Source organism: Muscardinus avellanarius, assembly GCF_963383645.1.
Source record: "Muscardinus avellanarius genome assembly, chromosome: 12".
Taxonomy (NCBI): Eukaryota; Metazoa; Chordata; class Mammalia; order Rodentia; family Gliridae; genus Muscardinus; species Muscardinus avellanarius.
The window spans coordinates 51,992,312-52,014,712 of NC_137798.1; the positions used below are offsets into that span (position 1 = coordinate 51,992,312).

Genomic DNA, 22,401 nt, shown 5'->3' on the forward strand with positions numbered 1-22,401 from the left:
AAATCATTTCTAATCTGATTTCCTACATAATCAACTTCTGTAGACAGCTTGTCTCCACTGTATTGTGTAAGGGGCACACGCTTGTAATCCCAGCATTTGGGAGGCTGAGACAGGAGGATCTAGGTTCAGCTACTTAGTGAGGCTCTTTGCAACTCAGAAAGACCCTGTTTCAAAGACTTTCTCATCTCTCTGCTCTTACACACATCACACATATTATATAAAAAAAAAGGGAATGAGCATTTTGAGCTTTCAGGGGAGTTAAAATAAGTATAAATGGCATTGCTTTTATTTCACTTCTATACATTTTGGTGTTCAGTGAGGTAGAGTTTGCTTTTCATGACTAAAATATTCATGATAAGTAAAGAAGTGGTCTTGAAACTTGTAAAATAATTATGAAAATATTTTCTTCACTAGCACAGGTTTCAAGAAATAAAAAGATTTGTCTTCAAAAACCAGTTTTGAGGGTAAAGAACATATGTATCCTTGTATATTTTCTATTTCCTGCCTCTCTTCTGTTAGTTTCAGTATTATGAATTATTAGAATTCACGAGGAAGCCGGGCGTGGTGGCGCACGCTTGTAATCCCCGCGCTTGGGAGGCAGAGACAGGAGGATCGCGCAGGTTCGAAGCCAGCCGCGCGCGCTGGCTTTGGAGACCCTGTTTCCAAATAAAAATGTAAAAATAGGTCTGGGAGTGTAGCCCGGAGGTAGAAGGGCTTCCAGGAACCCCAGTACCACCAAAAAAAAAAAAAAAAAAAAAAAAAGAATTCACGAGGAAATACTAATCCTGATAGTATTTAACAGAGGAACTAAATAGTTTTTTCGAAGTTCCTTCCAGATACCAAACTCTATGGCATTGTCTATTCCTATATGTATTTCCCTGGATTATATTGTATTTGGAATTAAATTTTCTTTTCTTTTTTTTCAAAACAGTATTTCATCACACATGGAGATCTTGAAACAATAAGCCTAGCCTGAAGACTGAAAGTGCAGACTGGGAACAGCTTAATGCATGGAGTTAATTCCTCTCCCTCTATGAGGCAACTCCTGACAGGTTTATTCTTTGCCATGGTTATCAAAATCTACCTGCTTAGCCAGGCGTGGTGGCACATGCTTGTAATCCCCGCGATTGGGAGGCAGAGACAGGAGGATCGCGCAGGTTCAAAGCCAGCTGCGTGCACTGGCTTAGGAGACCCTGTTTCCAAATAAAAAATATAAAAATAGGTCTGGGAGTGTAGCCCGGAGGTAGAAGGGCTTCCAGGAACCCCAGTACCACCAAAAAAAGAAAAAAAAATCTACCTGCTTCACCCCAACAATTTGGAATAGGACAGTGGAACTTAGTGTTTCTTCTGGTCTCAGCTTGTTATCTAGTTCAAAAATACAATTTGGACCACATAATAAAAAGAAAATTAAAATCTGGCAGAAGTATCATGCACTTAAACCTTCTCACAAAATGTTAGAACACAGTGTGATCATACAAAGATAGAAAGTCTATAAAGCCAAAAAAGGTGGAATGAAGGGATGCAGTTAATTTTATGGGGTATTTTTGTTTTGTTTTGGAGGATTAATGAGGATTAATAAGATGCTCTCTTTGCACTAGAATGTGAAAAGTAATTGCCTTTGAAGGGTTCTTACTGTTATGGAAAACACTACATAAAGAAGAATTGAAAGTATAAATTAGGCCATTTCAAAAATCCAGTGAATAAGAGATGACATTATCTTTTCCTTATCAAAATTACTAATTAATAGTTAGATCATCACGCAAATAGTACTGTCTTAGAAACAATGTGTAAATAGTCTATTTTGTGTTGAGACTACTTTAAGATTCAAAATAGAAAGGTGCTACATCAAAACAAAGCTTAATGTAAAGCACTGTGAAATTAAGAGGTGGCAAGATCTAGCAGAGAAGACAGCACTTTGTTCTTTGGTAGGCAATTACATTTCATTTACTAATTTTATATCTCAGGAGGCAAAATGGCTCCACGATAACTTGTATTTAGAGAATTCTCTTATAAGTAAAGACTTAACAGTAAAGATTCTTATAATAAACATATGAGTTTTCAGTTTAGGCTATTTTAATCATTTGTCACAGTTTCTTCTTTGACTATTATAAACACTGTTACTACTAATTTGCTTAGGACAAAATTACAACCAAAGGAGTATTTTATCTTAATGTATAATCAAATTATGGCTAAAAAAGAATTATTTTAACATATAGATGATCAAAACTAATTTTTAGAAGTGTGTAAGACAGTAAAGAGGGAACATTTAAAATACATTGGTATCAAAAATTATCGGCACTTCTTTCCAATTTATTATATGCCAGATAGGACTTCTTGCTTTCCCTGAGAATATCCCGTGAACATATGGCAAACGAAAGACATGGTGAGAATTCATTGTGTATTGAGAGGTAATAAATAAACAAATAAGAAACAAAATATTTCTTCTGCTATTAAGAACCCAAACAGGTATTTGTTTACATTTGCACACTAATCTAAATAATTTACCCCGTTAATAATGAAATTCTCAAAATAACCAACTTTATCATTCATTTCTTTTGAATTCAAGTAAATTTTTGTGTGATATTACAGGCACAAGTAGTCTTATAACTCCTAAGATAGTCTTTCCTTAAAAACAAGCTACTGGAAGCTATAAGTCATCTAGTTGCTCGTGATATGTTTCATGGATTTATAACATGTTTTCATTCTTACATCGACATAGGCCTACTATCCCTGGATCTAAAAATACAAAATATAAAGAGCAAAATACCAAGATTCCTACCTGTAACAAGAAAGCTGCATCTCCCCGCTCCAGCTTCATTTATGATGCTACAATTATAAACTCCATAGTTCTCGTTGGAAAGACTCTTCACTGGGTACTCTGTATACTCCTGAGAGTCAAACTGACCTGTCCGTAATAATTTATTGCCCAAGCGCCACTCATAGGTCAACACCCGTATTGGATAGGCTCTTAGTACCCGGCAGCTCATAGTGACACTTCTGTCCTGGCCTTGCCGGATTTCCAAAAATGCTGGTTCCACAGCAGGAGGATCTGTAAAAAAGAAATATTAAAATACATGAAAAGATGAGGCTTGCAAAAGCCATTCATATTGCCCGTTTTTATTATGAAAAGCTATTTTTAAGAAGACGTGTCCTAGGAAAAGAGGATAAGAAGTGGGTTGACAACATATTTAGGCCCAGGAATTTCAGCTTGGGCTGGGAAATGGATTTTCTGTGCGTGGGCAGTGAATGAACCTCATCACTTTACAAAAGCACTTGCAAGATGAAACAAGCAGAGTTATTATGTTTTTTTTTCTTTCTAGTTGCTTCCCAGAAGAAAAAAAATTGTCAGGACTGTTTGTTTATACTTCCAGCCACCCAATGCTACTCTGGATATGAAATGGAGAATAAACGGGGGCTTCAAACCAGTGTGAGCATTTGAAACAAAATAGTGCTGTTGGCTCAAGTTAGTGAATTCTAATCGCTCCCCTGTGCAGCTCAGTCCATAGGCTTCTAGATATGCATTATTTAATAAAATCGATAACGCAATTACATGAATCAATTTTTGAAAATATTTGGTCTGATTTCATTTGGCTGCAAATCATTATATTCAATTGTAAACCTTAAGTGAACTTTGCAAATTATACCACTGGTGGAGGTTGTTTTCAACCCACTGCAATGGCTCATTAATTGTGTGGTGTGTGTGTGTTTCAGACAATTAAAACTTGATAACTTAGGTATCTAATCTTTTTTTATTTTTATGAGAGTATTTCTAATATTTAAATTATACCCATTTAAAGAACACAATATGCATTCCCTCATTATTTAAAGTACACAAAATGCAGTGTGTTAGTCCTTTACTTAAAATTCTCAGTTGTCATAATAAATTTAAATTATTTTCTGTGCTATTAATGATATGCTTCATTCCGTCTATCAAGGAGACTGTAAAATCACTCAGGGCTATATTTGACAACACAATCTCATTCTTACATAGATGTATATGGCCCCGTTGTAACTTATGTAATATAAAAAAAAAACTGTACAACTGTACCTAGTGGCCCTAACTTCAAGATGTGAAAAGGTTTTAGGACTACAATAATACAAATGCCTAGTCTGATATTCTTTACATGTTATTTTATTTTATTTATTTATTTATTTTGTGGGTCTGGGGGTGGAACCCAGGGGCATTCGACCTCCGAGCTATACCCCCTGCCCTATTTTTTGTTTTATTCTTTTTATTTTGAAACCAGGTCTCACTGAGTAGCAGAGGGCCTCACTAAGTAGCTGAGGCTGTCCGCGAACCACAATCCTCCGGTCTCAGCCTCCTGAATGCTGGGATTACAAGCGTGAGCCACCACTCTTTACATGTTATTTTATCTGTCCTTTAATAATACTGGTTTATCGTCTCACTATCAATCTGTAGACCTATCCTCCCTACTTTTTCAGTAAATATTTTAGACTATCTATTAATTTTAAGATTATTCACTTATTCAATTTTTGTCTTTATGCCCATTCTTTAAAAGTGCTTAGAATATTCTAAAATGTATTTTAAAAATCCTGCCTTTATGGCATAACACAGAAGACAACCATTTAAAAAACTGAAATATGCACAGTAATTCTAGGTAGTAATAAAGAAATGAATGACATTAAGGCCTCCAAATCTCAGGAAATTAAAACAAGAATTAACAAGTGGAATGGCATCAAACTAAAAAGTTTCTGTTCATCAAAGGAATCATCAAGAATCTAAAGTGAAAGCCTACAGAATGGGAGAAGACTTTTACCAGCTACCCCTCTGATAGAGTGCTAATAAGAATATACAAAAAGCTGAAAAGACCTTGTACTAGCAAAACAAATAACCGAATCAAGAAATGGGCAACTGAATTGAATTGACATTTTACAAAAGAAAAGATACAAATGGCCAATATATACATGAAAAAACATTCAAAATCATTATCAATCAGGAAGTTGCAAATCAAAACTATACTGAGATTCCATCTAACCTTATTCAGAGTGGCAAGCATAAAGAAGTCAAATAACAACAAATGTTGGCAAGGATGTGGGGAAACAGGAACTCTTCTACACTGTTGGTGGGAATACAGAACTAGTTCAGCCACTATGGAGATCTGTGTCGTGATTCCTTAGAAAACTGGGAATAAATCCACCATATAATCCAGGTATACCACTACTGGGTATCTTTCCAAAGGGGTTAAAATTAGAGAACTAAAGTAACATACGCATACCCATGTTCATAGCAGCACAATTCACAACAGCCAAACTATGAAACCCACCTAGGTTTTCATCAACAGATGAATGGATTACAAAATTATGGAAAATACACACAATGACATTCTACTCAGCAATAAAAAAGAACAAAATTATGTCATTTTTAAGAATATGGAAAGACCTGGAGAACATTATGGTAAGAAAGATTAGTCAAGCACAGAAAAAGAAGGGTCATGTTTTCTCTAATATGCTCAAGCAAGGGAGTATTTGGAATACCAGAGGGACTCCAAATACTGGAAAAGATTCTTAGAGGAACCAGGGAGGAAGGGTGGTGGAGGAAAAAGGCTGAGGTTCATTAATGAAAATGTTGTATATACATGTGAATATAACATTGTTAACCTGGACACTTGGTATTGGGAGGAAGGGAAATGTGGAGGTAGGGAAAGAGGGCACCAAGTACTGTGTGAATATATGCCATTGTCAACATGATCCACATTCTGATGTGAGACTATAATGCATATATACATATAAATATATATACATATATTTATATATAAAAGACATATATATAAGCTGGGCATGGTGGCGGACACTTGTAATCTCTATGCTTGGTAGCTGGAGACAGGAGGATGGTGCCGGTTCGAAGCCAGCCTCACTGGGTTAAGAGACCCTGTTTCCAAATAAAAATATAAAAAATAGGTGTCTGGGAGTATAGCCCAGAGGTAGAAGGGTTTCCAGGAACCCCAGTACCATAAAAAAAAATTTAGCTGTTAGCTGGTCATGGTGGTACACGCTTGTTATCCCCACGCTTGGGAGGCAGAGACAGGAGGATCACGCAAGTTAGAAGCCAGCCATTCTGACTTAAGAGACCCTGTTTCCAAATAAAAAAGTATAAAAGTAGGTCTGGGAGTGTAGCGTGGAGGTAGAAGGGTTTCCAGGAACCCCAGTGCCACCAAAAAAAATATATATATATAAATATATATATATATATATATATACACAGAGAGAGAGAGAGAGAGAGAGAGAGAGAGAGAGAGAGAGAGACAGACAGACAGACAGACAGACACAGACAGACAGACAGACAGACAGGCAGAGAGATTGACCAGGCAAGGCATTTCAAGAAAAGTCATATTAAGCTGCATCTTCTAAGTTTCCCAGGAACTGGTCATGAGGTAGGTGTTCAGTAAGAGAGAGTATTCCAGGTAGAGGGATAGGTACATGCAGAGGTAAGGAGGGAATGGTGAGAGAAATGCTAATGGACTAGCATAGCAGGTACACCAAAGACCATGAGGGCTTGAGGGCAAATACAGACAGGAAGGCAGGGAGTCTATTTAAGCATCCTTGAATGCCAAGGTTTGGAATTTGAGCTTTATTTTGTTGATATTGAGGAAAAATTTAATTGTTTTAAATTTAATTACTTTAAATAAAATATTTACACAGTCAAATTATTGTTTTTATCATTATTTCAGAAAAGATGTTATAGCAGCTATAAAAAAAAAACACAGAAGGAAGAGACATGTTGCAGAGGAAATGACATCACTAGTGAAATCCTGAACTAAGAGGTCAGTGGACAATCAATGATGCCTTAGGTGACAATGTAGATAAAGGTGTTTGTTAGGAGAAGGTGGAGAAAGGACAGGCAGTTGAAGGTTGGGCATACATGTTGGTTCTGGGCACAGTTGAGCTACACAGTAGAAATATATATAAACAAGGAGTTTTATTGTCAAACATATAAGTCATGTTTGATTATCTCTTGGCTTTTGATATTTTATTTTATTGTGTTATGGTCTAAGAGTCCAAAAGTTTTCAATCGTCCAATTTGTTGACACTTGCTATATGTGTCAATATATAATAGACTTGTCCTTATGTAAAGTAGCAAAGAAAGAATAGTGTGCAGTTTTGGAGTAGGATTCAGATCTTTTGGGTCAGATCTGGTAATTGAGTTGTCTAGCAATTATACTGGTGTTTATTATTTCTTGCCTACTTTTTCTAGTTAGATTAACCTAAAAGAGTGAGTTAAAATCTATTAAGAAAGCATTAGTTATTTTAAAATTTCTTCTTGTAGTTCTTTCTCCTCTTTGTTTTACCTATTTCTTTGTCTATGCTATGAAGGGCATATAAATTGAAATTTTCATGAAAAAAAACCTTTTATCACTATAAACTAATCTTTTATATTTCTGTTTTACTTTTAAGTCTGTTTTGTCTAATATAGCTACCCAGCCATTCTTTTAGTTTGAATTTTCTTATATTTTTTCTATGTTTTCAATCCTATACTTTCAGTATACTTATATTTTGCAAGCATCTCTTTTGAACAGCATGTGCTTATGTTATTTCAAGAGAGTTTGACAATCTTTTTATTTTACCTAGAGTACTTAGCACTTTATTCATTTATATTCACTGTAAAAAGGCTACCATTAGATGTAGATGTACATTCTTATTTTTGCATTCTATTTTCTTGTGTGTGATTTTATGTTGTTGATTGCCTTCTTTTAGATTGATGGATTACATCATTAAACTGACCTTTCCATTGCTACTAGTTAGGAATTTGCCTGATTACTGTTGTTTTGGTTTTTCTTTTATTTTTTTGTGGGTCTGGGGATGGAACCCGGGAGCATTTGACCTCCGAGCTATACCCCCTGCCCTAGTTATGTTTTTTATTCTTTTTTAACTTGAAACTTGGTCTCACTAAGTTGCGGAGGGCCTCATTAAGTAGTTGAGGCTGTCCATGAACTGCGATCCTCCGGTCTCAGCCTCCCAAATGCTGGGATTACAAGCGTGCGCCACCACACCGGCTGTTTTGGTTTTTCTAAAGAACACAGAATACATACATAAGTTACCATAAAACATCTGTCCATATCCTTTCCAGACTCCTTGGACCCAGCAGTAATTTGAGAATACTTGCTCCACATTCTCTAATCCTAACCTGAGTAACCAGGTCATAGCTTTTAATATTCTCTTGTTTTAAAAATCCTTTCTTATGTGATCATTTTTTTTGTCTGATGTTTCAGTTTGTTTGCCACCTTATTTGCTTTACCAATCCTTCTTTCATCATAGACGTTCTGGCTGTGATCACTTGCCTTATATCTGCAGCCATCATTTAGAATTCTCCATCACATCTTTAGTAAATGCTCTGATCTTGATTGCTAGAACATATTTGTTTTCATTCTCAAAAATATTTCTCAGGGAACTGGGCGTTGTGGCCCATACTTGTAATCCCAGTATTTCAGGGGCTTAGACAGAAGGATCGCAGTTTGAGGACAGCCTCAGCTAATTAGTTAGGCCTTTTGCAACTCAGAGAGACCCTGTTTCAAAATAAAGAATAAAAAATAGCACTGGGGGTATAGCTCAGAGGTAGAATGACCCTAGGTTCCAGTACCAATACCACTCCCCAAAAAAACCTTCCTGGCACATAGTATTATAGGTTGTATTTTATTTTCTTTCAGGGTACCATTAACACACAATTTCACTATTTTCAGATGGCTATGTTGCTATGAAAAGGTCAGCTCAAATTCTTCCATTTAAAGTAAATTTTTCTCCCTCAAGCAACTTTAAAAATCTCTGCCTATAATGCTCCCCAATTTCTCTTTAATGCTTTAGGTGAATGTTTCTTTGTCTTTGTTTTTGTATTTTTTTACTTATAGGTTTGGGATTTGTTGAGCTTCTTGAACCTATTGATTTAACTTTGTTATTTTTGTCTGGGGAAATTGTGAAAATTTTTCTTTGTTAGCTCTTTAGAAGAAACCTTTGTTGACTTCCTTAAATCCTCACTTAGTGATTCATTTCATTCAGTCTTCCATGTGTCTTAACCTCTTTTCCAATTTTTGTATGTTTTTGTTTTCTATACAACTCTGCTTTTTTGTTGTTTTTTATACTTTTATTTTTGCATAATAATTCAATATCATACTGATGTATATATAGAGTGATAAGAATATACATGCGCTCAAATCCTGGAGCATTACCCAAGGTAGTGAAGTTTATTAATAGGGGTTCAGAATGGAGATTTAAAAAGATAAGAAATATAACTGCCAGTCTCTAGTGTCCTTGGTTCAGAAATGTGTGCAGCATCGCTTCTGCTGTATTCTACTGGTCAACAAACTCAGGACTCCATCCAGATTTAATAAAGTAGTGTCAGGTCTGGATGGAGGGAGTCTGAAGATATTCTGAACATCTTTATTCCTTTACATTATGAATGCATTTTTTTATTCAACCAATAATTTTTTGGCACCAATTATTATGCTAAGAATCCTGATGGATATGTCTGCTGAAGCTATGAGCTCCTCTTTCAAAAAGAAGAGCTTAAAAAACATACTATGGACAAATGGTAACTATAAACAGAAATAGATATGATGATTTCTATAAGGTAACCATATTCAGAGAGAGACTTTACTAACACTTCATAGAAAGAGGCAAAATCTAAAAGGTAAGGATGAGCCAGCCATTGAAAGAACACAGGAAAGACTATCTTAGGAAGAAAGGATAAATCCAGAGGTCTAGAGTCATGAAAGGGCTTGTTGTGGAGGAAAAGGAAGAAGGCCTGTGTGTCTAGGACAGTGATCAAGGTGAGAATGATTAAGAATAGGGTCAGGGCCAGAAATGACCAGACCTTCTAGATCTAGCTATCAAATTGAATCAATAAAAATTTCTGCTCCAAATAAGAAGAAACTAGAGTTAAGTTCAGATTTCCATCAGTTTCCATCAAGGTATCAGATAAGCACAACCATTTGGCCTTTCTAGACCAGATCAGTCACATGCTAAATTCCACTGATCAAGATAACAGCACAGTCCCTACAAGATACAACAGTAGCCTAGGAAAATTCAGCTCAAATGCGTGACTCACTAGATATCAGAGAATTGGGTAAAATAATAAAATGTGGCTGTTTTAAGCCCCTAGGTATTAAAATAGTTCATTTCAAAGAAAGAGCTAATTGAACCATGTTCCTTTTATCCTTCAAAAATGCAGAAGCTTAATATTATGTATGGAAATTCATTACAGTGAGGAAAAATTACAAAATCGCACAACATTGGGAAGGCAGAGGTTAAGTGATAAACCAAGCAGATTCTTAAAGAAAATGGATTCAGGAGGAAGATAATGGGCTAAGTCTGTTGATAGATTGAATCACTGGGGCAATTTGAAAACTTGAAAGGCAAATACATTGAGAATCGGGGAGTATGGAAGCAAGAAATTTTCAGTCAAAGAACAGGATTTTACTGGAATTTAACATTTCAAAGGTAGAGAAATTTTGAATGAGTATAAGGTCAGAGATTTGGCCATTGAAAAGAAATGCCAATGTAGAATGAAAGTTAATAATATTGGAGTAAAATGTAAATATATTAAGTGAATACATATTTGCTCTCAAGTTATATTTATATTTGTAGAAAAACTAAAGGTGTTTGCTATTGCTTATCTTTCTTCCTGTGAATCTTTTAAAGCAGCAATGTAAATAATTTTACCTAACTGGAATATATCCTAACGTGCATATTTACTTTTTCAGTAGGTGATTTTCTGTGAAAATTCCTTGAGCATTTCTGACTACTGGATACTTTCAATGTGTTTTTTAGACACTCTCTCTACATGAATGTGTCGTTTGTCTGTACCTCGAAGTACATTTGCCTATTCAACTATTAATGGCCTAAAAGATATCTGAAAGGGTTGGGTTAAAATTCTTCAAACATTGAATGTTTTCATAAAGTCTAACAGAGTGTGAATTGGAAAGCATCCTTAAATCAATCATTATTTTATTTTAAAAACTGCTCAAACTACTTAGCTTCCAGGGTTTTCCTGAACTCAAAAAAGCTAGAGGAGTGCACTCATTATAGTCCAATCAAGTCTGCCTATGGAAAGTTTCTCCAGATATAAGGTTCACTTTTAGCATGCTGGCTATTAATGAGCTCCGACATTTCATTCTTTGAAATACCTAGCAAGAAGGATCGACCTTTGCAGTCATGATTAAACGTGTAATAGGAATGCTTGAGTGTGATTTTTAAAAAGCCTAAAAGAATTAAAAAACTCTCCAGGTGCTAAAAAAGAAAAAGAGTTACAGTTCACTGTTTGGACAGAGTCAATTTTTCATGATATAAGAGTTGTTGAGTATATTTTACTATAAAATATTTGATATTAAGGAAATGAAATATTGTGCAGAAGCCACAGCAATACAAAATGCTTAAATGTAGGATTGTGTAAGAGAAATAAGTTAGGTGCCTCTTTTTTATTGAGTTAAATAACATGATTCTAAAACATACAGAATTCATTTACTTATATAAAAATATTTATTTCAAATCTGTTTTTTCAATATCTTGCTGCAGGTAACCTTAAGGTTAATGTCTAAAAATAAATTATATTTATTGACATTAAATATTTACTGAGTACCAGCCAGTAAAATATTCAACTAGACAATGCTTTCATATGTAACTAAATTCTAGAGAAGAGACTAAAGAACAAAGAGGTTCAGCAAAGTAACCCAGCCAAAAAGTAGCACGGTAAGGATTCAAACAAAGCAGTCTGATTCCGGACTGTATGCTCTTAGTAACAACTCACATTTTATTAGTTCAGAAAATAATTTAACATTTCATAGTTTTGCTCTTTCAAACAGGAGTTTAAAACCTTGCCCTATTGGTTATTTAAAGTAGTCAATTAAAATAAAGACTGGCTAATTTGCACTATGATTTATAATTTGATAATTTGCATAAGAAAAAATGGTAATCATGTTTTGTGGGAAACATAAAAGTATTACAACAAAAGTTCTGCTGGGCGTGGTGGCGCACACTTGTAATCCCAGCATTTGGGAGGCTAAGACAGGTGAACTGGGGTTTATAGACAGCCTCAGCTACTTAGTGAGGCCCTTTGCAAGTCATTGAGATCCTGTTTCAAAATAAATAATAAAAAAATGGGCTAGAGGTGTAACTCTAGGGTAGAATGCCCCTGGGTTCTATTCCCAGGACTGCAAAAAAAAAAAAAAAAAAAAAATTAGAGTAAAGAAAAAATGCTAATAATTTGCAAACGACTCAAATTATAATTTATGTGGCAAAGTATTTCATGTAAATGAATTTATATATAAAGATATGTGAGTACATGTAGAATATGAGACATCGCATATTCTGAGGTGAAAGTATAACCTAATAAAATTATTAGGACCTTTACTGGAATAAAGCCATTAAGTAGCAAGTTCTTAAGACTAATTCTGAGCTTAATTCTTTTCTTTTCATGTATCCACTGGTTCAATATATCTGGCAAGTATTCTGCATAGGGGGTGTAGTTTTAATGTTCCCTTAAGATTAAGGGATTGATGACTGGGGTGGAGAGGGGAGAAGGAGGGCAGTAATATAGGATAGAAGAAATAAATAGGAAGAAAAGAGACATTGGGGAGAACAAGGAAAATATAACTTTAACCTGGAAGCCTGTGACAAGGTCTGTTAGACCTAAAAGTCCCTGAGGAATTTACAAGAGCTCCTGAGAAATGTTGAGCATCCAGAGGGTGGTGTTTATTTATCAGACAATTCAAAAGAGGAATCCGTTGGGCACTACTCAAAAAAAGCAATAGCCTCAACATTGTTAGTTGTCCTTGACAGTGCAGGTCAGGACCAGGAATACTCTAAATGACCTTGTAACTGTGAGATTGAAGTCATCTTCTCCTACTTCCTGCCGGACCCTCATGAAAGTCCCCTTAAAGGAAGAGTCCTGTATTCACAAAGGGTTGCTCTCTCCCACTTCCAGGTGGCCCTAATTTTCCCTTGAATATGTATCTTCCCATCTTCCTAAATAAACTTTCCTAAATAAATCTGTCTTTATCTTTGGAAATCACCACCACCATCATCATCTTCATCATCGGGTTAAATGAAAAAAACCTAAAAACTAATATTATACAATAGTAATATAACCCATTTTTAAAGTTTTAAGGAAGAGTAAGATGATGGTCATTAAGCATGCATAGGACTATTTTGTAGTTACTTAGCAGATGGAAATGAAGAAAGCCCACCTGTTTGAAAAACTTATTTACCTATTAGAGGGGACAAAGCTCAACATGCACACATTAGTCATTTTCTAGCAAAGCAATTTCTTCTCAAAAGACTACCTACTACAAACATTGTCAATGTTCTTTTCAGAGTTTAAAAGTACCATGGAATGTGTGCTTTTAAATTAACAAACCCAACCCTGGAGTGGTGGTATACGCCTATAATCCCAGTCTTTGGGAAGCTGAGACATGAAGATTGTAATTTTAGCCCAGCCTCAGCAGCTTAGTTAAACTCTCAACAACCTAATGATTCCTTGTTTCAAAACCCAAAATAAAAAAAGCTGGTGGTGTAGCTCATATGTAGACTGTCCCTGGGTTCAATTCCCATGTATAAAGCATGGGACATATCAGGAAATTATCAAGAACTTGTTCAAACATGCCAAATGTATGGAGTATGACATAAATGACCTCAAGAACTCATAATGCAACTTATTTGGACATGCCAGCATATGATTCATACCAACATGCTTGAACTACAGTTGATAATGGACATGCAGATCATAAATCTCTTTCTGCATCCAGTGGACTTGTCATAAGCACAACTATGGTTACTAACAAGTGTCTGGTAAAGTTTGATAAGCCTGCAAAGGACAATTGATGGCATGTATAGAAATCTTATAAAAGAATAGCTTTTTTGAAACACAACACACTAAGCTATTGCTTATGCTATGGCTATTCTACCATGCATACAACTTTGAGCATGTACAACTGTTTAGCCTTCTTGGTACACAGACCAACTTCAGAATCTCCTTTTCATTCCTGGATTTGGTTTATTATATCCCCACCCCTTGCTTGTTTGTGTTATTTTTAATTATTTGAAGTGCTCAAAGGATAAAATTTATATATTGTCTAATATATTTGTTTGACCTAAATTGTTAGATTTGTTAGTGTTATTTGTACTGTTTGATGCCCATCTATAGATAATTGGCTTTCGGTAAAGCAGATGTCTGGCATCTAAAGCTAGCTTAACTTTACTTAGAGAATTTCTTAGTAATTTCAGGCATGATGTAAACTTCAAGTATTGAATAAACCTAATGACATTGTGGAAAGCCACAAATTGTATGTGAAATGACTTATTGGTCTCAAGGCTTTGTGGCCCATTGCTCATGACACTGCAGTAACAAACACACACACACACACACACACACACACACACACACGCACACACACACAATTAAAAAACAAATTCAATATTTACAGGAAAAAATCGAAGGTGCATAATATTAAATCAGCAAACTAAATCATTTCATTGTCCAATAAAAATAGTTAATTTGCTCTACTTAATTCATAATTGCAAAAACACAGAAGCAACCAATTTTTCCTTCTGTAGGTAAATGAGTAAATAAACCTGTATATCTCTCCATGACCACAGGGAGGACTTGGGAAGGAGATGTAGTGAAAAGGACATGAAAGATCCATCCTCAACTCACACCTTGCCCTATGCATCTCTTCCTTCTGGCTGCTCCTGAGTTGTGTTCATTATAATGAATCAATTCATCTAGTTTAAATGTTTTGTTTAGTTCTGTGAGGTGCTCTAAAATTATCAGGCCAAAGAGATGGCCTTGAGAACCTCTGAATTTACTGTTGGTAGAAGTGTGGTGGCAACTTGGGGTTTGTGGCTAAAGTGGGACCGATCCTGTGAGAATGAGCATTTTAACTTGTGCAATCTGTGTTTTCTCCAGGTAGTCATTGTTAGAATTGAAACAAATTGTGAAACATTCAATTTGTATTGGAGAATCAAATAATTGACGTGGCAAATACAACAATCATTTGGTATCTGAAAGAATAAGAGACTATCAAATGAAATTTAAAATAAGTTCAATTTATTTAGTATAGAAAAACTATGAAAAATGTATTTGGAAAAAATGTATTTAGAAATCTATAGAATTTGGCTGAACAAAAAGAAGAAAAAAGTTTGAGACAATAGCATTTTTAAGGTTAATGCCTCCTGCATCCGTGTTTTAGAAAATTACACACACTTATTACCTTATATAATGGTGACAATTTTGTAAAAATTATCATTATTTCTTTTCTTACAGATAAAGTAAATATGTCTTACATTCTCATGTATTCTACATGTACTCTAAGTGACAGACTAAATCTAAACCAGAAAATTTCAAAGTACAAAACTATACAACTCCCCAAAAATAACAAAAAAAAATTCTGGATGACCTAGAGTGTCCTGATGACCTTTTAGCTACAACACCAAAGACATGATCAAGAAACAATAAACTGGATTTCATTAATACTGAAATTTTCTGTTTTGTAAAAGACGCCATCAAAAGAATAAAAAGAACAGATTTCAAACTGAGGGGAAAATATTTGCCAAGACTTATATAATAAATGACTGATATCCAGAATATATAAATAATTCTTAAAACTCAACAATAACAAAAGAAAGTGATTTTTTTAAGTGGGCAAACAACTTTAATAGACACTCTCAGATATTCCTCACCAATTTAAACAAGCAGATGGAAATTAAGCATAAGAAAGGATATTGCATGTCATCTGTCATCACAAAAATGTGAATTAAAATAGCAAGATACCACTTAACACCTATTAGAATAGCCAAAAGCCAAGTCCTGATACCAATGCTGGGGAAGATGTGGAGCCACAGAAACTTTCATCCACTGCTCATAGGAATGCAAAAATGGTAAACGTGTTTTGGAATACTTTTTCAGATTCTTACAAAATTACTTACAAAAATACTACTACCATACAGTCCAAAAATATTTCTAGTATTGAATAATAGGAATTGAAACTTTATCTTCATACAGACCCTGCACATGATGATTTATAGCAGCTTCATTCATAATTGCCAAAACACAGAAGCAACCAATTTATCCTTCAGTAGGTAAATGAGTAAACAAACCTGTATATCCAGACAATGGAATATTATTCAGCACTTAAAGAAATATATTTTCAAGCTACAAATAGGCATGGAGAACATTTTAATATCAGAAAGTGAAAGAAGTCAAATTAAAAAGACTCCATTTATATGATATTCTGAAAAAGAAACTGTAGAGTCAGTAAAATCAGTGGTTGCTAGAGACTAGGGGAGGAAGGAATAGGTAAGGCGCAGGAATTTTAAGGAAGTGAAAATATTCTGTATATTATAATGGTGTATGTATCATTATATATTTTCTAAACACAGAATATATAACATGAAGAGTGAATCCTAAAGTTTATAAAAAGCAAACATAGTTCTACTATAATATCACTCTTTAAATACTAGGCAAAACTCTAATTAGACTAAAATAACATAACCAGTGAAAGATTATGTATGTTTTTTTTCTAAAATTAGGCCAAGAAAATTTAGTATCATATGTATATTATAGATATTTTAATTAAAATACTTACATAATTATCTAAAATTGAAATGGTTAATTATCACTTTGAAATGTTTTATTGTTTTATAATTTAAAAATTGAAGGCAAAGGAAGTCCTGAAAATGCAGTTTTGCAATCACCTCAATGTAAAATATTTTTAAATAGTAATATAATATCTATTCACTTAAGGTGACATTTTATGTCTCAGTTCACTATCATTTTTTGAGAAAAGTGTTTTTAATATGGACCTTGCCTTATAGAATGATCCACATATTTTTTATTAAAAATTTATTGATACATTATAATTGTACCTGAAAATGAGATCTAGCGCGATACATTCATATGCGCACATGGCACTTTTTGGTCTCTTTCCTTCCCTAAACCTCCCCTTCCCTTTCCTTTGCCCTCCCCATATATCACAGTAAGATTCTCCTTTCATTTGTTTAATCGAGAAAGGGCCAAACTAAAAGAAATAAAATATATTCACAATATAATTATCCATCCAAGAAAATACTCTTAAGGTCAACCATCCAGAGCTGTGCTATTTTGTGCAAGGTTTGAGATCCAACATCACTATGTAGTAAGTTCAGCAGCTGTTTCATTTTATTTTATTTATTTTTTTAGGAGGGCTTTCTCAATGAAGAAAGCAGTACACTAATTTACATTGACATAATTTATTCTATCATGTCTTGTTCACAATTCACAGATATACTCCTTTAAAGAAATAGTGCACTGGGCTTCAAGCTTGAATAAAACAATTAGAAATTTTTAGTTCTTTTTTTTTAGTTTTTTCATACTTTTGTTGGTGCAATGTAATTATATATCATAGAGAGGTTCAAAGTGATACAAACATACAGGCACATAGCACTTGGTAATTGTCTCCTCACCCCCTTCCTTCTTCTTCATACCTGTTAGTGAGATTGGTAAGGAAATCTTGTATCCAACCAACCTTTTTTGAACTGAGGTTCCTTTTGCTTTCTATTTTCTCTCTTTGTTTCTTTCTTTATCTTTTCCTTTCTTTTTTGTGTATGTATGTGTATTTGTGGTACTAGAGATTGAACTCAGAAGTCAGGGGCATTCTACCTCTGAGCTATACCTCAGCTCTACTTTATCTTTTATTTTGAAGTAGAGTCTCACTAAATTGCTGATGCTGACAGCAAATCTGCCATCCTCCTGTGTCTGCCTCTCAAGTAATGGAATTACAAGTGTGTACCACTATGCCTGGCTGCTTCCTATTTTAGTTTTCTAGCTTCTATGTATAAGAGAAAGCATATGACCCTTGACTTTCTGGGACTGGCTGATCTCACTTAGCATGGTATTTTCTAGTTCCATCCGTTTTCCTGCAAATGCCATAATTTGCTCTTCTTTATTGATTTGCAAAATTCCATTGTGAGTATATACTACATTTTCATTATCCATTCATCTGTTGACGGACACCTAGGGTAGTTCCAAAATTATTGTGAGTAGTAATGCTATAAACATAAATATGCATGTTATCGCTACAGTATTCTAACTTTCATACTTTTGAGAAATGTTTAAAAGTCCAGGAGACTCTGTATGGGAAGCAAAACCTTATTAACAAGACTCAATCTGCTTTGAAATACAAAGAAAATGAATAGAAATTAAAAATATGCTTTTGAAATATATTTATCAAAATTATGCAGTTTATGGCCGGGTGTGGTGGTGCACGCTTGTAATCCCCGCGCTTGGGAGGCGAAGACAGGAGGATCGCACTGGTTCGAAGGAGGATCGCACTGGCTTAAGAGACCCTGTTTCCAAATAAAATATAAAATAGGTCTGGGAGTGTATCCCGGAGGTAGAAGGGTTCCATCCCTAGTACCACCAAAAAAAAAAAAAAAAAAAAAAACCCCAAAAACCAACCAAACAACAACAAAAACCCCCAAAACAAAACCTCAACATAGTTTGTTCTTTACACAAGGAATATTTGAGAAACTTTGTAAATAGCAAAGATTATTTCAATTAAAATAGTTCTTTCAACAATGAATGAACCAGAAATGTCAATAAAATGACTATTTCACTGTATAAAATAGCAATATTTATAATTTGTGGTCATGTATAAAATATAATGCAGAGAAAATGAAACATTATAGATTAAATTCTGTAGTATTTTTTGAATTTGGTCCATAGACTATGATGTCTGGAGCCATTCTTCTATTTTACAAATTTATACATAAGATTCTATTTCCACAATTAAATAAACAGAAAAAATTTCTTGGGGTATCACCTTAGAATAAGTTTTAGGAATGAATGAACTTAGGAAACTGACTAGTTCATCCTTTCACACAACAGAAGATGGATCTGTAAAACATAGGACAGATCTACATTCAGAAGATAATCATTTACTAACAGCATAGAACTGATTCTTGAAAAGTTAGAAGAGCTTAAATTTTGTGTTCAGTTTTATGTTCAAGATGTGATAACATAATTTCCTTGTGCAAAGGATTTCACAAGACATTGTAAAATTTAAAATGGGGTTAAAAGTGGAACCGAAGAATATAAAAAATTCGTTCTAACCCAGAAAACAAAATTTTGGAGAAGATATGAAACATATAGGCTGGGCAAGATTATTTACTATATGAATTATCAAACTTTAAAGTAAAATTAACTCAATAACTTTTACACATATAAATCCATTTTCAAGTTCTTTTTAAAAAGTCCTTTTTTTCTGTCTTCTTTTAACTCATCCAAGGTGAACACCCTTTTCCCGTAAGATGACTTAAGTGTTACTAAAATATTACAATTAAGAAAGTAAAACAATAAAGAGCTAAATTTCTAAAACTTTCTTCTTTCCATAAGAATTAAAAAAATTAATAGTAAAATGGAGAGTTACTTTTCTATGTTCTCTGTAAATAATCATAATTACAAAATCTATTTCTGACCATTTTTTCTATAATCAAAAGTAAAATGGGCCAGGAGTGGTGGCACGCACTTGTAATCCTAGAATTTGGGAGGATGAGACAGGAGGATTGCAGGTTCATGGACAGCCTCAGCTACTTAGTGAGGCCCTTTGCAACCAAGTAAGACTCTGTTTCAAAATAAATAACAAAATACAGGGCTGGGAGTACAGCTCAGAGGTAGAATGTTCCTGGGTTGCATCCCCAGGACTACCCCCCCCCCAAAAAAAATAGAATAAATAAAGTACAATGGTTATTTGATAATAGCCCCAATTAGAAAATGTTGAATTAACAAAAATATAATTGAAATGATATAATTTATATCTGAAAGGCAATTATAACTAACCATTTTATATGCTGATGGGTCTTATATCCTAGAGTTTTACTTAGAAAAATAGATACCTAATCAGATAAAGGGAACATAAGTTGATTTATCCTTTAAGAATCATGTACATAGATAATATACATCATTGACATCATGGTAAACTTAGCAAGTATAAAAGATGTCATATAAAAAGGCTTTTTCTTAAGCCAAGAAATTAGAGAAATAACAAAGGGGAAATGAAAAAAATTACTCTAGAAAATTTTGCTGGTTAAATCTTGCTGATGTCCCCTTTTAGGCTAAAAACATGGCTTTTCTCTCTATTTTTTGCTTTAGTCTTAATAGGTAAGGAGTTACAAGAAATTATCCCCAAAATATGAGTGAATAAAGGGTGTGTGTTTTTTAGTTTTTGCTCATGATTTATAATTTTCTTCAAAAACTGTTTAGATATTTAGCACAAAATTATTTCTAAGAATGAAATACATTCTTTGCTTATTTTGTATTTATGTATAAATTTTTCAATAAAATAACAAAGCAAGGAAATAAAACCAAATGATTATAATTTCAATGGCAGTATAATTGCATCATCAAATATAGTGATGACACTGTTATTATTTTGCCTATTTTATTAAAGAAAAACCTCTGATAAAAAGGTTGTTAGGAATCATTTATATACAGAAAATATTTAAAAAATATAACACTTCAGTTAGGTCTAAAATGGCTTCTTCACTTGTTTTAATTTAAGGAAATCATTTAGCATATATTCTAAGCATTTCTCAGTAAGTTAAACAGATTTGTAAAGAATGGAGATTCTGGGTAGCGAATAAGACAGTAATATATTATACCACTGACATTAATTACCGTGGTTTTTAGAAGATGCCCTCAGTATATACTTCTAAACAATCAACAACTACCCAAAAAATCCATGTTCATTTTCACTGTATTTCAAACAGGGGTAAAGACTGGAGAAACAAAGTCCTTTTTAATGCACTATAAATTTCTTTTGCAACAAGTAACTGCAACAGCAGAATTGTAGCTTTGGGAGGTTATTGTTGGTAACGCAGGAAAAGCTGTTCTCCCTGCCTCTGCCAAGGCACAGTTGCTGCATTTATAAACATTAAGAAAATATCACAAATTCCCTACTAAAATGTGCTAAATCTTCACTGAAGAATGGTTCAGGGAAGCAGGGCAAAATTTATCTCTCCAATCAAATTCAGCATTTTAGTAACTGTATATTAACTTAAAATACTGAATTTGCAAACCAGGTTATTTCCTAGACTTTGTATATATGGATGAACTGACTGTAAACATAGAGTTGTGCTCCTCTTTGGCATTCTCAGCTTGTAAAAATGCCACGTATTTCGAATCCTGAAAACTTCTTAGCACCCCTATTTTAAAAAGCCTTCATTATTTTTACTTAAAAATAGCACATATTTGTGCCAGTAAGTAAACCTCTACTGAGACTGCAAAGCACCATGCAGGACATTTCTTTTCTTCCCATTAAGAAAATTTAAGAGTTTGAGCTAGTAAATAAAAAAAAATACTGTAAGCTTCTACATCTTTACTACTACTGTATGTAAACCAGTCTTTTAGGCACTGTAAGAAATAATACAAAGTTTTCTCTTCTCACAGGATTTATGGTCTATCTCAGAAAGATAAAATAAGTATATGACCATCTAAACAATATAATGGATAAGTTAACTAGAATTTAAGAAATGCCTAGTGGCGGATGTGAAATGAACACTACAGTGTACTTATGCCTCGAGTTTTCACAAGAGGAGATTATTATGGTGGGATGGAGGGACCAAAGCTTTCATGATCTGGCTCTTCAAAAACCTTTTGGATTGCCAGTGAGAAGGAGGTAGAGATAATTTTCAAAAATTATAACTTACTGTGAAAAGGGACTGGGATTCAAAACAGGGCATTATGTATTTGCTTTCCTGAGTCTGCGTTTTTACTTAAAACATTTGGGCATTTGTTAACTGAAAGATCTGAACTGACTCCAAAAATGAATGAGTCTATACACCGAATTATGGAGGCAGCAAGCCAAACAAGTTTACAATAGATAGGAGAAAACCATTTTCAGTGCAGCATAGTGTTTCGGAGGAGGGTAATATGTAACAGTCAGAGAACCAGATTCATGTATCCAATCATCCATCCAAAGAAAATAATGTCAATCTAAAATCCCCTTTTTTGTATAGTATTTCAGAAATACATAAGGCATATATCTTGCACTCAAAATTTTGCAATATTCTTCCATAGATAAGGTATAAACATAAATACAATACTACAAGATATCAAATGTATAACCACTAATGTAAAATACAATAGAATAACCATATAAGTTATCTTACAAATATTGTACAAGAGGTCCCTAAGTCTATTTAAATAATGTAAAAATATTTATTAATTCATTTTGGGGAAGGAGGAGATATTGGAGATGGACCCAGGATCATTTGAACTCTTAGCTATTCTCTCAGTCCTTTTTTTTTTAAAAAAAAATTTTGAAACAAGGACTGGTGAGTGCCCAGGCTAGCCTCAAGCCTGTGACCTTCCTGGCTGAGCCTCCCAAATACTAGCAATATAGGTATGCACCACTACATCAG

At 34.1% G+C, this 22,401-nt stretch overlaps 1 protein-coding gene across 2 annotated transcripts in view; it reads right to left on the minus strand.

Annotated features, from left to right (window-relative positions):
• The window catches only part of MDGA2 (MAM domain containing glycosylphosphatidylinositol anchor 2), a gene marked incomplete at both ends in the record, with an annotated part of 848,361 nt that overhangs the window by 124,939 nt on the left and 701,021 nt on the right, over nt 1-22,401 (minus strand). For both annotated transcript variants that reach the window (XM_080707341.1, XM_080707342.1), the window contains one exon: nt 2,780-3,049. In XM_080707341.1, coding sequence (XP_080563467.1) covers nt 2,780-3,049 — 270 coding nt within the window. The remainder of the gene's footprint in view (nt 1-2,779; nt 3,050-22,401) is intronic.